This window comes from Temnothorax nylanderi, unplaced genomic scaffold (genome assembly GCF_030848795.1).
Source record: "Temnothorax nylanderi isolate EJ_2023f unplaced genomic scaffold, tnyl_v1.0 TNYL_tig0003_pilon, whole genome shotgun sequence".
Lineage (NCBI taxonomy): Eukaryota > Metazoa > Arthropoda > Insecta > Hymenoptera > Formicidae > Temnothorax > Temnothorax nylanderi.
Genome location: NW_027249065.1, coordinates 1,788,293 through 1,804,742, shown reverse-complemented (window position 1 = coordinate 1,804,742; position 16,450 = coordinate 1,788,293). Strand labels below are relative to the sequence as shown.

Below are 16,450 nucleotides of genomic sequence, written 5' to 3'. Positions count from 1 at the left end.
ATTGTCTGCGTATATTTTATCAGATGTATCAGTTTTGTTAACATTTAATATCAATTTCATATTTTACGGCCGATTTAACGGAAGATTGTATTTGGTACAAAATATTACTGTACAAAGGAAGGTTCGATATATGTTTTATCCTATATATTTCTTTCGTAACATTAAATTAAATCATAAAAGAATATCCAGACTTATCTAACTACGTATATAGTTGTTGAAACTTTATCTCTGAAGTTAATATATTGTAAAAGACACGATTTTTATTCAATATTAATAATTGTCTACATGTATCGGACAATTTGATAAAGTAAATTTTTTAATAAATGTTGTGCAATTTAATGTACATAATGGATATCGTCCTTCCACGAAAAGTAAAACGTCATACAAAAATATTCAGACTCTTGAAGAAACGATTTACAAAGATTCGTCTCAGAAAGTCTACTGTTTAATGCGCGATTACGTATTTTATTTATATGCAAATCATGCATCTGCAGTGCGTCATTTTCCTTATATATTCGTAAACTTTAACGATCGATAAAATGCAATGCGTGTTTTAAGTAGACGGAGAGTAGACGGAACGCCGTATATATACATATTGCAAAAATGTGCCACGCAAAATGTATTTGCACGAAACATTTACGGCCACTAATGGCTAATGAGCATTCGGTATTGATCTTTAGGCAAGTGCAACATGGAACCTCAATTTCGAGAGCTTACAAGTCCGTAATCTTATTAGTAATTAGTGCAAAGACGTATCGTCGATCTACTTTATTTAGATTGACGTACCATTAATTACCAGCAATAACTTGTCGCGATTGGATCCATAATCTCCTTAACGGTTGTAACACGTGACGTAATATACGTTCACGCATCATCACGGTTCACGGCGGATGAATGCGGGCAAAAACGGGAATCGTTAAGCACACTAGAACATAATGCGAGCGATTATAGTATTTCTTTGTCAAGCGTTTCTCTCGCCATTCTTTTACTTCCATAATTAATGCTTACCGTGATAACGATAACGAATGTGTCGGATTAACGTTTCTTCATTTTTGTCCTTATTCATGCCGTACAGAGAGAAGAGATTCGCACGAAATAAGATAGCGAGACTAAAGAACATTTCGCGCCTGTAAGGAGAAAGCGGGATCGATCAAACAGGTCATTTTTCAATAGGTCGTTTCGCTGCAAATCATCGAGGCTTTACCCATCGTAAAGATCTTGGTCCCGTTAATTGAGCGATCACTGTCGGCAGCACGCATTTTATGATCGTTGCGAAGGGTTGCGCTACAACGACGACGGTCAATTCTTTCAGGCATGCGAGAAACTTTACGAGAGTAAAATTTATCATTTCACGCCGCGCCGCGCCGGCCGGGCCGGTCGAATTTACTCGCGCAGCATTTCCGCACGAGCGAAAAACAATGGTTCAGAATACATCTGTCACGAATGTTGCTAACGTAGGTTACATTTTGTACGAGAGGAATTTATCGTGCTGCCTAAACACTGTAACAATCTGAAATGTGTCACGTAAACAACAAAACAAAAAACGAACTTCTGTTGGAATTATATCTGTTTTTTTTAAAGTCACGCTACATTTTCTACGCATTTAAAATGAAAATAAAATTGCTAAGAAAAAGAGAGGATGAAAAGAATACGTATGTATTTTATAACAGACAGACTTATTGTCTTCCAATTTTATTTAAATTTGGGCAATTTTGTTTTAATAGGTGCAATTTTATGTTTATTATTTGAATTCGAATCAAGCTATTTTCACGATGACATGTATGCATTTCTAAATAATTGTATTTTGTTCAGCTAATCTCATTGGATTAGTAATTATGCATAATTGCATTTGTGATTATGTGCATTAATTTATGATAAATCAGCTTGGAGAGAGAACATATCATTTTATTATACAATAATTAGTTACTTCACAAAGATGTCAGAATTTATCGCTTTGTGTAATGGTAACGGTTTCCAAGATATTAATGCTGGACAGATAATCCAAATTATTTTATTTTTCAAACATCCGGATATTCGAAGAGAAAAATAATGAAGGAATAATTCAAATATTTGAAATTCGATAATTCGGATCTCGATATAATTCGGATAGTCCGGATATTGAACGAAACAGAAATCAATCTAACATACAGTAATTATTGTTAATATGCCGAAAAGTAAATATGTAAGTGGTTTTTTTAAATTAATTATTTCCTACTTCTGCATTTAGAACAATTTTATAGTTTTCCTGAATATTCGGATTTTATTCGAATATTCAAATAATGGATTACACGAATATGTTATGACGTCATTATTCAGATATTCGGGTAGTCCCAACACTACAAGACACTCTTAGTCACAGCATTTTTCGAATTTGTTAAATTTATAAAACACGACACTTCCCCCTTCTGGATAATTAACTAGACCGGAAAAATATGAAGATGTAAGGGAAGCGTGACGCAAAGTAATGCGGCCATTTCTAAGAGAGATAAGATGTTACGGCGCGTCAGAAAATACCCTCTTATTTTACTTGCGGCAATCCGCGACCCGTATCTTCTTCTGCATTCGTGAAATTTGCACAAGTGAGATTTTGCGTATTACCTCGGGGTATTATACACAAGTATTCGCCAGAATTGCAAGCGGCACACATTACTGTTGCCATAATTGCGCAGTTACTACTTACGATTTAAGAGTAAGGGCCAAAGCACATGTGACAATCGTAGTCGTGGACGTAAGTAACGCACAAGCTTTGGCGTATCCTGATCTGTCAGGTCGGGGAATACGACCGTCGTATATATCGCTACGTCATGTTATGTGCTTTGGTCCTAAGGCTGATGGCAGAGAACGAAATATAGGCTCTTACGTCTATCGTAGTCATAGACGTAAAGCAAGGCAGAGAAAATCGTATACGTAACTACGTTCGTATCGTAACGTATCGACACGATAGCTTTTCATGACTTTACGTTTAGTCCGGGTCTACAATAGGTGTTTTAAGCCCTAAGCCTTAAGAAATTGACCAATCACAGTCGATTATTCTCCTCAAATTCGAATGTGATTGAGCAATTTCTTAAGGCTTAGTTAACTTTCAGCTAGCGATTCGGAATAAATCTTCATCGATCGTTTACGAAACGATAGCATGTTCCCCGGTCCAATATATATATGATTACGGCGCGTCTGAAACTTCGCTAATTCGACGTTTTCTTTGTGAGAATCCATTCGTAAGGGGCTTGTTTGTATTTGAATGTCAGATTTAATGGGTGTTGCAAATGTCACCGCGAAGGAAATGTCACGCTAATGTCGTCTCCTCGGCATAGTACAAATCTTATGATTGGTATCAAAAATATATTGTTTTATAACGGCGATAGTGATCGATAATGATTGTATATATAATTTCACATTTTTGTTATCGTAGTTTTATGCATTGTTTAACAGCTCAAAAGAACTAAATCTTGTAGCCTTGCGTTCAAGAAATTTGTTTGGAATAAGCAACGTAGATTTTTCGCGAATTTTTTCTTTCGGCATAGCATTTTTGGAAACGAGTTTAAAGCTAATTTCTATAAGAATTTTCTTAATTTTTATTTAAATAAAAATATTATGAAATATTTAATAGTACATACGATAATGTGAGATCACAATGCGGCCGTATTTCTCGAGGAGGTTTTCTCAAGCTCTGACATAATTTCTTCTAAACTTTTGTAATTTAATTTGAGTGTTTGTCGGTATTTTTATGCTTTATAACTTAATTATTTATTGTAATCGGGAACGAAAAGAACCGTATAAATTATTTTTGCTCTTATATTGCTCTTATGTAAGAAAGTTGTTGATACACAAGTATATTTACCTTTAGTCTCTCTTCATGAAATTTAATAATACAACTTTTACGCCTTTTTCCAGCAGCTATGGAAACACTGGCAAAAGTGGCACTGTAAGGATTTTATTTTTGCAAAACTTTAAGATTTATTGCGAGGAATGTTTAAAATTAAAAATTTAGATGAAGGAGATTCTACATCCCATTAAATTCTCGATAAAGGAAAATCGATTTACAATTAGTATTAGCTGAAATATGTACAAGACGCCACGTGTACACTTCATTTATAATTAACACGTTAGCAATTTGTTACCGGAAAGTGGAACCAAACACGGAAGCTCCCTACGGTCTATGCAGTCGTGATTAATGGTCGTGTAAAATATAGCCAACGGTTGTAATAAATCTATTTAGTGCAGCTTTCGCCGAATGCAGGAAACCGATTGATCCAGGCCTCTTCGATTCAAGACGGAAATTAATCTATCCATAGAAGCTTAGTGCGGCAACAGAAATAAACAATATATTTCATAACAATAGACTAAAATTATTATCTTATACGTACAACGTTACGTTAACATATTGTTCTCACGATCGGATTTTTTCTTTATCAAGGAAAGAATCTAGATTTTCCGGATAATTTTCATTCTAGGAGACTTTTGGTTTTAATCCTAAGGGAAAGACCTCTGATATATTTCGACCGACTCTACAGATCTGTTCTTTGTGATGAATTTTTTATACCGTTTATCTTTCCTCCTTTTCACTCCACATTAGAGAGAAAAAGAGGAAAGATAAACAGTGTAAGAAGTTTAGCTGAAACAAAAAACAGACCTTATATATAGCCGAATTACTAACTAGAACTTATTATCATTTGTTTAATATAGGTACGTACTATGAATTTACTTAAAATTCAATGAAAATCCAAGTGTGACGGGGATATCAAGTGATCCTAGAAATCTAATTTAGCAGAAGGTCTCCTAGCATTAAGAATTTCTGATTATCTTTGAGACGCGAGACGCCTTTTGAGCGTGGGGAAAATGAATGTACACAGATTATACCGGTTTCTCATATCTTAAGTTGCTTTATATATAGCAAAAAGTCATCATTTACGACTTGTCTACGCGACTTTAAAGCTACGGATGTGTAATTAATTGCACGGCGCTGAATATTCTCCAAGTTCTTATTGACGTCGAGACGCGAAAAAGCAAAGGAGGGTGGTATACGTTATGCATATAATACGCATCTCATTTAAATTGAAATAAATGCATGAGCTACGCCACTTGAATATAATGCAAAGAAATTATTGCTTGAATACGTCTATCTGTTATGCAAAACTTGGGAAATTAAATAAAGCGAGGTATTGTAAATTAGAGAAAATATTTAAAAAATTGATATAAAGGAATATTATTTTCTCTGTGTAGAAGGATATTAATTGCTACAAGTAACGTTTTATTTATGCAAAAAAAAATACGCGTTACATGTCGAGAATTGATCGGGAACAAGCTGATAATATTACTGCTGAAATGAGTTGGATTGACAATGGAGCTTTTTATTAAAAACTCACTTGAATCATTATTACTGCAAATTTATCTTTATTAAAGTATAGCTCGCCGATGTAAAGCATATCACGATTTGTATGGAAATAATCGTATCAGCATTTTGACGAAAATTATTATTTTCGTGCCGGGGCCTAACACATTTGTCGTTCTAAAATTGCATAAATTCACGAACGCGTAAAATAAACATCAGGCATAATATGTGTAAAACTTTATTCTCGAATAAATATAGTATAAAATAAATTTTGACGCATTATAATCGATAAAAAAAATAATTCGGGCTATCTACCTATTTACAATATAGTAAAGCCTCTCGCGCTTATAATCGATACCTCAAACTGTCTAGTTTTATTTACAACATGCGCATTATATCTGTTTATCTAAATAAAAGCGAGTGAAAATAGATCACAGACTGCTTTTAGCTATGGAAACAGTATCTTCTGATCTTTTCGTGGACGTTGTGCTTTCGTTGCTAGGCTGCTGATAAGCGAGAAGATGCCCTCGTTCAAAGAGAAACGTCGAAGATGAATCTTCCTTTTGTGACGAGTAAGCATTTTGAGAAAAATTGCTTGCATTCCCATTATTTCTGTTAATATCCTTGATACTTTCCTGTCGACTCGACGTAAAACAAAATATCTCTTTGGCTTGAGCAATCGTATACCTAAAGAAAAAACGTAAAATTGTTATAATATATAGGGTCTGTTTTCTATAGCTGAATTGGCTGCACTAGTTCAGAGTCTTTTTTACTTACTTACATCGGAAGGAAAAAGATAAACTCTAAACTAGTGCAGCCAGTTTAGCAATAGAAAACAGACCTGGTGTCTGATTTAAAAAAAAATATTGATGTTTAACAAATACGTTCTACTGTAAAATATAGGATAATTATGTAATATTAAAATTATATTTATCTTATACATATCGAGGGGTAAAAGCCATAGTGGTGTAACTAAAATTTTTTAAAATATTGACTCGTGTGCATAGATGCAATCTATAATACAATATATAAATTGCATCTATGCACACGAGTCAATATTTTAAAAAATTTTACTCATCCATATATTGATGTGGTTATTATATATATTACATCTATGATTCTTTTAAATCTCTGGCATGAAAAATTTCGAACTTTCATACCTGACAGAGCATACAACACTTCGTTCGTTCGAGGAATCGCATCTGCGCGGATGAGATTCCTTTGCCATTAAAGATTTGCTCGTCGGCCTTCTCGTTCTGCAGCATATCGTTTGTATGAATGCTTGGCGGTATTTGATGCTCATCAAATTGTAGAGTATCGGATTGACGGTAGTGCTGAAGTAATACAGACAGCCACTCAGAATGTAGAGCCATTCGTTTAAGTCCGGATAATAATCGGATTCCTGTGCGTAGATGTAAAGCAGACGCTGGGCGTGAAACGGCGCCCAGCAAAGGAAGAACATGATAACGACCGCGCCTGAAATTAATCACGTAGAGAATTTGAAAACTTAAGGAGTAAAAAAACAAAAGTGGCCTATGAAAGTCAAATTTAATTACTAAAATTTTTATATTAATTTACCAAAATTTTTAATACAAAAATGGGGGAAATAAAAAGAGAGAAAGGTACGCGAGAATTGCTACCAATAAAAATTACAGTGCGATTATAAAATTCTACTTAGCCATTTGGCAACTTTTGAACTGGGCGCAGTTCTGCAATGCGGAATCAACGCCGAAAGTTGTTGGGAGCTTTCCAGCAAGCGACACAAATCGACACAAGCATCGTTTTATCTTTGTTACTCATTGCCAAAAAAGAAAGATAGAACGATGCTTGTGTCGACTTGTGTCACTTGCTGGAAAGCTCCCTTTTTTTTCCGCTAGAGAAAAAATTTCGCAGAACAGTAGAAATAAAATTCTGCGCCAACGTTATCTCAAATATAATGATCGAACTATAATTCTTCTCAAATACAATTCCATATATTATATGCGGTTTTAGAAATTCTCCTGTTCACGTAAAGTATTACGAAAAAATAGGAGCGTTTTAATTTAGCGCTTCTAATGGCGCATAGTTCCTTATTACATAACTGCATCAAATTATCGCTACAATTAAATTATTAGAAGGAGACTAAAGATTATGATTATCGTACTTAGCATTCTGATGACGGATTTTCTGGTTTGAACTTGTCGATGGTCGCCGTGAACGTAGGAACCTTGTATCGGGCCAAGCGTTTCTTTGGTACTGCTTTTGATCTTCAGTCCCATCCTTGTGTATACCACAAGGATCACGAGCATCGGTATCAGAAAGAATACGATGCAACTGAGTTCATAAAGGAATTTTGGCATGTCGGGCAGAAGCATCGCGCAAATCGCCGAATCAGCCGAATAATTCCCCGATCCTGAAAAGAGTAACTTAACGTTTGAACGTAGGTCAGACCAATTATATAACTATTTTAAATAAATTTGTCTATTGAAACTGTTATAGTATTTCAGACTATGAATATATTCAGAATTAACAGAAAGTAATCCTTTTCTTCGCCAGTAATAATTAATTAACAAAGTGAAAGTTTAGTTCGACCCAACTGGCAATTTATTAAATAGCAATGCTCACATACACAACGTTTCGACGATAGTTTTTGGTCCTTATCAAGTCTAATCTAAGTCATAAATTTAAAATGTGGCTATTCTACGAAACATCTTAATAGTTCTAGACAAAACTTCATAATTATTAAGATGTTTCGTGGAATAGCCACATTTTAAATTTATGACTTAGATTAGACTTGATAAGGACCAAAAACTATCGTCGAAACGTTGTGTATGTGAGCATTGCTATTTAATAAATTGCCCAGTTGGGTCGAACTAAACTGTCACTTTTATTCGAAATTAAATTTTGAATATTTTGGAATAGTTGCATACAAGATAAAATTCTGACAAGATCTTAACAAAAATTAAGACTTGAGATTGCAAAATAGCATTAAAAGACTACATAAGATTTGAATAAATTAATTATCGGATATTTACGATAATCGCAAAGAAATTAATGTGTCTGCTTAACCTGGCGGATATTCGACGAAATTGACCTTGGTATAAATCGCGAACGGTATGGCCGAGACCATTGCAATCGACCAAGCTGCAAGGATAAACTGTGTCGGTCTTCTGAGACCGCTGATCGAATAGACGCGCAACGGATGACAGATGGCCAAATACCTTTCCATGGAGAAAGCCACGATTGTGAGAACCGACACGTAGGATGACCTGTGAAAAGTGATGCTCGGGTGTAATGGAGCATGCAGATATCTCTTCGCGCGATAATAAAGGACCAGACGAGATGGAAGATGGAATTTCTTACATTTCTGACACATACGCCCGGATTTTGCAAAGCCCCGTGCCCAGGGCCCACGGATATTGCTGCCAGAACACGCTCAGCTCATTGGGAAGACCTGAAATAATTAATTAGCGTTTAATAGATCGATTAGAAAATTATTCCAACAATGTTATACATGCTTCGTTAAATCTTCGATAAATTGACTCGAAAATGCCTAAGATTCCGTAGAGGAAAATACAAGTGGTCTGAAACATCCTGTATGTTCCAAAAATACTCATTGCATCTTTTTAGAAGTAATTAAACTTATGCAAACACATGTTTAATTAAATATATTTCCCGTAATAAAAAATTATACAGAAATTATACGTGCCGTGTCACTTTTAAGTTTTGCTTTTCTTTCTCGCCAAAGGGACACGGTACTCGATTTTTTGCTCTAATCTCTCCGCGTTTTCATTTACTTTAATGCACGTCGGCATCAAAGTTTCGTACGACATGCTCTGGAGTAAAACGCTTGCGTAATTCTTCTCTCCTCTTCTCCGCGCGGGCGTAAATTAATTTTCCGAAAAGCAGATTTACGACTGACTTAAGCCTGGCTGGTAATTAGTGCGAAGGCATCATACCGTATCACATTATGACAATATTAACGAGGTTGCGCGCACTCCGTGCGCAAATTAAAATAACTTTCACGCATTATCCTCCGCTGTGGAAACGAGCTGAACATTCGTCGCGTATTGTTGTGACTTGAATAAATTCAATGAACGCCATTCGTATATTTGTGTTTTAATTAATGATGGTGTCTTTCAACAAAAATCTTTATTCCGCCATCTGGTCGTTAATGGAAAGTCAGTCTTTTTCTATTGCTTTTGTATCAACTTTTCACGTTTCTTCGTTCTCTCCCTTTTATGTTTCTTTCTCTTTCTGTCTTTCTTTACTTTAATTTGAACTATTTTACAATGTAAATTTTAATTCTATTTAAATTCTAATGAATATTTTAACTCTCATGAATAAATATAATTTACGTATACGTGTATGAGGTTAATGGAAATCAGAGTACAGAGACCGAAAAGTGAAAGAGATTAAAAGGAAGCAGTGGACAATTCTGTTCCCATAAATTAATGTCTCAACTATAATAACACTTATCAATTTGCATTAATTCTCTTAAGCGATTTTTTTGCTAGCGCACGATACAAAGATCGTTCTTCTAACGATAATCTAACAAGAACGAAATTCTAAGCGAAAGCGTCAAGAATAATATAACATCTTATAGAGTCCATGCATTAGAAATTAATTGAGAAATAAAGCACGGTGTAATTTTTATTAATAACATTAAAACTGCACTTTTTTCGGTATTTCTCGTCGCGATGTAAGCCGGATTTTGTACTTTCCAATCATTTCCCAAAGCATGAAAGCTGTCCAATATAGTCATCCGATATGTAGTCGTCCTGCACGTTCGTCTTTTTGTAAAGCTTCAAAATGGGCACCGAAACCCTCGTAAGTTCTTACGGAAGTTGATGTGAACTTATCGTGAATGGTATAGCTTCCTCGAGTAGAAACCCTTCGGTGGTCGTTCCTATTGTGCCTAACGTTTTCTAAAAGCAACGCCCATGTTATACAATATAATATTCGTCGCCTAACGAAGCGCGGAATCTTGTATTGTGTTGCAAAACCGCTTTTTACTCGTCAACTCTATGAACACACGGTCGCGATTATTTCAGTCTCTCTTTCTCACTCTCTCTCATGCCAGAACCGACAACCGATTTATAATTAAATTCTTCTCGTGAGTGGCGCATCCCTCTCAATATTCCCGACCGTTTGAATAGTTTGCACGTCTGCTGCTGACTTTTTACGATATTTTTCTTTACAAAGAATTCCTATATTTTAATTTCAGCGAACACGCCAGTTTTAATTTATTCGTGAGACCGAAATCATATTTATCTGTACCTGTCTGTTTTTAATACTAGAAATTTTGGATTTTCACTAAATCCTTATTTAGCATATCAAATGCTGTTCAGGTATTATTCAAGATGTTATTCAAATTAGTTCATATATTATGCGACACAGGCATTGACTTCCCTCGCAGTTACACGCATTAAAATAGTGAGCTATTTAAAATAGCGAACAACAATAGCCTGTCTCTCAGAGCTTTCGCGTAGAATTGTTATCATATCCAAGTTTTCAGTCTCGCGGATTCCTCGCAATGACGTAAATACGAACGTCGTTGTTACCATCAGCAAACAGACCACCGTGCAGATAACAATCGCGATTGTACACATTAAAACGGAGATTAATTTCAAGCTTTTATCTACTTGCGTCAATGCTAGGAAGGCAGGAGAGTATCTCGTGTCAAGTTGCTGTGTGTGTGTGTGTGTGTGTGTGTGTGTGTGTGTGTGATCGCGATAATACAGATAACACACAATAATTGATTTTATTTATCCTGATGAAAGATCGCCTGCGTCGTGTTTTGAAACGCTCGCGTCGTCAAGCGTTACTAATGATACTGTTAAAATTAATCAAAGTTATAAATTACTTATCTCTCTAAATCTGAATCAGGGAATAGTCACTGATTCAAATTTAGAGAGTATAGACGTGAAATATATATTGGCGACTGAATACTTCGGCAGTATCGATGAAAACGATTTTAATTGCATCTTTGAGCACATTCCCAGTTACAGTCGTTTCCCCGTAGTATTTCATCAACAGCTTTGACAAAGGGAACACTTATATTTATCTAATATTCAATATTTCATTTCTATTGTAAATGTGATAAAAATGTGCGAATAATACTGAAGCGTTACAGTTTTACAATACCTTTCATCGATCGATATCGTTCGTTAAAATTACGTAAATTGCTAGGGATTCTCAGTTTCATTTGTCACCACGCTAAAGGGATTGATCCCATTTTGTCATTCCATCGGCTTTAAATCCGAACCAACTTGTTCCTCTGATGGCATTTGACCTCATTCATAATTAAGGCCTTTTTGCACCTTAACTCTGCGCTAGGAATAGCCCGACGAAAGTTATACATTTTGCAGACAAGTTCTCGACCAAATCGACACCGCAGCATATCTATTATTCCGCATTATCCAAACGAGAACGGTTTAGTCAAACCACCTATCGTTATCAATCGCTTTACCAATTATCAAAATCGCATTATCAGCGGGCGAAGTGCCAGTTAACAAGCCGTTGATTTGCCAGCCAGAGGCGATTCGGTCATCGACGTTGCTTTGTATCGATCCCCGATTGAAGCGAGAGCGATAAGCGGGGGGGGGGGAGACGAACTTTCCGCTCGCGAATATATAATTCGCGTTATAATTCACGTATAAGGTTCTACGCATTATGCGAGATAAAGAATATATATGAAACGCGAACAAAGAACGCGGAGTTGCGTGAAACGCGAAATAGCTTAGACCGTGTCCCATTAAATCTTACATTTATGTCATCTGCTATTTTCAGAATGATAAAGAGGAAAGACATTTTGAAGAAGGTGAAGGCAGAGATTTCGTTTGTATACTTAGGCAAACATCTTATTTAAGGCTCGTATTTTATTTAAATAGCAATAAGCATGTAGTATCATATATGTTCCTATTTCTTTCGTTTTACATTATAGAGGTATTCTTTTATTAAAGTCGTCTGCGAGCGTCTTTCATTTTGCTACCATTAAAAGTTGTTTAAACATTGATTCCGCATCGAGTATTAACTTACTAGGAATGTTAGATCTGTTATATCTGATGCTATCTACCTTTATTTATTACTAAAATACTCTTTTACATTTTAAAAGAACATTGTAAATTCAGTTGCTTTACTTAAAACCGAGCATTTCATCTCGTTTGAATTCTGCGTTGAGAATATTTATTTTGTGCAAATTATTTTAACAGTTTTATTATCAGCAATTATGGTCATTATATCTGACAAGATCATCCTAATCGAGACATCACTAACATGATTTCTTTTTACTGGTTCTCACTGCGCTGGTGAGAGAAACGAGGTATAATCGCGTCAAACAATTGATTAAGATTAAAACTTGAGGAATATTGGTCTACAAATATAACGCTCGAAGTGCACAGAAAAAAGAATATTCTTCATTTGAAAATATATTTAATTTCAACATGAAAATCTTGAAATGAGATTATATCGTGTTAAACTAAACGACGAAAACTTGCTTGAATAAGGTCACTTTATATAGTTCAACCAAAAGAAAGTTGAAATTCTTATAAAAATATTATAGATTGTTGTATATATACGAAACAATAAACGCGTTAATTTGAGCATATAAGTTTTGATTCGATACTTCTTTTTTTTTCTATGTATACAAAGGCAACACGGAGAAGCAATTGCATCCCGACATTTGCGTGCCATCCTTTGTTCGCTCACCAAGTATGAGTAGAGTGAGATCAGATATGGCCAGACTGAAGAGGTAGTAGTTGGTGGCGGTCTGCATGGACGAGTTCCGGATGATGACCGTGCACGTGGCGACATTGCCGAAGACCCCGGTGATGAAGATCACCACGTAGGCGATCGTGAGCGGTATCACCAGCCTGAGAGACAGGTACTTGGGCCCCAGCACCTTGCTCAGGTACTCAGCCTCGGTCAGGTTGCTCAGATCCCAGTCCCGCCAGAAATCGAGCGTGTCGTTCTCGTCCATGCTCGACGTCCCCATGCTTCGAAACTCTCCTCGCGAGGATGTCACACGTTGGTTCGACTCATCGCGACGACACCTTCGCGTATGCACATTCTGATTTATCACAAGTCTCAGTATCGCGCGCGCAAACAAAGAAACGCCTCGATAACCCGTCAGCAAACCTTCTTTCGCTGATTGTTAATGGGTCACTCACTTGCGACGGTAGAGGCTTCTTCTCCCAGAATCCTTCCGGAATAGTGGAAGGAAGCTAACGCGAAGCTGATAAGGTAATAGGCACTCGTGCGTCCTTATTATAGCTTTTCCAACCGAATCCCAAGACTGCATACGCGAAAAGCAATTCCAAATGCAATGTTCGTATTAGTCCTTTGAGGACGATCTCGCAAATTGAGTAAGGTGCTGATAAAACCGTGAACACGTTTATTGTTGTTTGGCAAAATAAACGTTTCCCCTATCCATTCGCACTATTATGAACGAATTATTTCACGCTCCAATTTAGCTCAAGTTTCGCTGCCAAGTATCGCAAGAATTATAATCATAATTTAATTGGAATTAGATTATCATTACAATTGTACTCGAAGAGTCAATAGGCAAATGTCACGCTTTCAATTGCCGCTTGAATATTTGCGCAGCGTTACAATCCGCGATCGGCCCCGTCACTACACAAATTTCGCACATTGCTACGGTTTTCACTTTTGTTTTTTTTATTATTTTTTTTCACATACTCTCTCGAATTTCCGACGATGAAACCGCAATATAACCGGGAAGCTTGCAATATTGCAGTGATCGAGTTCCACTTTCAATAAATCGTTATATAAACGAAATTCGACGAACTCCGGCTCGTTGCTGGAAGACGCGCTGTTTACAATTTAGCGTTCGCGAGCAACGTTCAGTCGGAGCAACATCAACTCGAAAAGCACACGAGTGTTTGTAATCTCAAGTGAAACACGTGTCTTCGCGGCTTATGCAAGGTCACCGATCCGATTGTTTGGGCATGTCAATCGGCGCTATCGATCTGATACCAGCGAAAGTTAAATCGCGTCTATCGCGAGGAATATGTTAGAACGAGCCGTCATCCGCGATAGAACGTCGCCGAGTATGAACTGAACGCGATGATCTCGATGATACCACCACAAACACCTGTCGACTGCTCTGTCCGTAGATTCCGCTGATAGCGAATTTCCTTCAACGTAGCATCGGATCAGATCTCTTTCTGAAGGTGGTTATATCGCAGAAAATTCCGCGTCACTGGCCAGTACCGTTTTAATATTCGATCATTTCGAAGTTCAGAGGCAGTTTCCAGAGAGTTCCTATCGAGATGACGATGGAACTTTTGAGTGCAATTTTTCCCGCAAAGAAAAACATGCGAATTTAATGAGTCATTATTTTTTCGAAGAGAAAACTTTTCTTAAAACCTTAAAACTTAATTACATACTTTTTCTCGATTGTTTCGAAGTTCTATTGAAATCACTTTAAAATTTTGGAAGCAATATGAGCATTTTAGATTAGGTTTTTATCAATTCGACTTGCAAGCACGAAAAAGTTTTGGATAATTTAATTTCGCAGTTAAGTTGTTAAAACACTCCTGGCGGCCTTTCCATTCTGATAATTCTGTGTATATAGGAGATCATTGTTATCAATTAATTAACTAGTTAAACTATATAGTTTTGTATTATAATTTTATTTGCAGATCATCTTTTTGATAGTGGAAAAAGTGCATTGTTTAATAAATACTACACGAATGACAGAAGAGACAATTCCATAATAACATTATAAAGAATATATATGATTTATAAAAAAAAATATAAACTAGTTTCATGCTTGTCATGAAATAAATTTTTACAGTGGATGTTCCGCTGTGATAATGCTTACGTGTCCGTAACATGCGCTTTTTTAATTGTTGAAAAAAATCTCGGTCAAACCGCGCAACCATATTTTTTTCCCCCGAGATACATGAAAAATTCGCTTTCCAATCTAAATAAAAAAAAAAAAAAAATTAAAAAGAATAATAAAATCAATGTGTACGCGTTACGAAAAATTATTTAATATACAGAAAATTAAACTTAATCTACTCTTTAAAAAAGGTACATAAAATTGGTACTATCATGTACTCGCATCTAATTGTTACTTTTTTCCGAAATTGGAAATGGAAAATTAAGAAATTTTAAAACATAAGAATTCAAAAACTTTGAAATTTAATTCATATATTGTCCTAGTATGTTAAAATAATAAATATTATAAAATTCACATAGAAATATTATTATTAGACTACTAAGATCCAACCAATAAATAGCATTTTCTCTAATTGATTGTATATTGTATCGGTCCTGTGTCACACACACTTATTATTATAATAAATATTATAACTCGGCTGGTTGTTATTTTCTCTCGTTGAATCTCTTTTCCACTTACTAGAGAACATAAATTTTTGTTTCTTCCATGCTACCAGCATTTGTGTAATATTTCTCCCTTTCAACTTTATGTTTGCTCCACGTCAAAAGGATTCAGCCGAGCCAAAGCCAGTAAATCATCCCTTATCTGTGCAGAAGTGTCTTCTTAAATCGAAATAAATCGTTTTTGCTAACGTCGCTAACGCCTTTCTAATGCGAGCCGTAACACAATTTTTTTGTATGTCATAAACAGAACATTTCGTCGCGTAGATTTTGCATTCATATTGTATATATCTATCCTCTTCAAAATGAAAAATAAGAGAAAAACTCTCTCGCGTTATTCTAAGAAATCTCGGCGAAAGGAAAAGAATATTTTTCAAACAGAAAGGAACAGCGGACTTTTATTAATAACTCTATCCCATTGAGTCGTATCCTTAAAAATATTCTTAAGTTTTTAAATATATAGTTTCTATAAGTCTGCGAAATGTCCCCGCGGAAATCTGTTGTTAATTTGATTCGTACATTGTCCCTGTTTAATTTAAAATTTTTCCACGTGTCCGGTTGTTTTTAATTTGTAGGAAATGACGAAGTAAAATTGAACAATTTTAAAAATTGTTTTTATAATTAATTAATAAGTCCAAGAGAATTAGCTTTTGCAGAGAAAATGAGATAGGAGATAAAATTGATTTTGAAAACAACTCTTAATTTATAAACTTAATTTCACAGAATCAATCCATTAGAATATCCTTCTATTCACTTGTTTTTATTGCGAGAGTT

General features: G+C 35.6%; 1 protein-coding gene across 1 annotated transcript; it reads right to left on the bottom strand.

Annotated features, from left to right (window-relative positions):
• Window positions 1-5,551: 5,551 nt before the first annotated feature.
• Window positions 5,552-14,503, bottom strand: LOC139771279 (neuropeptides capa receptor). Its single transcript, XM_071703940.1, has 6 exons — window positions 13,019-14,503; window positions 8,672-8,762; window positions 8,378-8,577; window positions 7,473-7,721; window positions 6,490-6,805; window positions 5,552-6,016 (listed from the first exon to the last, which is right to left on the bottom strand). Exons 1-6 carry the CDS (start codon window positions 13,302-13,304, stop codon window positions 5,761-5,763), a joined length of 1,398 nt encoding a protein of 465 aa, XP_071560041.1. The 5' UTR covers window positions 13,305-14,503; the 3' UTR covers window positions 5,552-5,760.
• Window positions 14,504-16,450: the final 1,947 nt, after the last annotated feature.

Coding starts and splice junctions, on each gene's coding strand:
- LOC139771279 (XM_071703940.1), bottom strand. CDS start 13,304: ATGGGGACGTCGAGCATGGACGAGAACGACACGCTCGATTTCTGGCGG. Junction 7,722..8,377: donor TTTCGTCGAATATCCGCCAG/GTTAAGCAGACA, acceptor TACTCTTTTCAG/GATCGGGGAATTATTCGGCT. Junction 6,017..6,489: donor AGTGTTGTATGCTCTGTCAG/GTATGAAAGTTC, acceptor TTTTTTCTTTAG/GTATACGATTGCTCAAGCCA.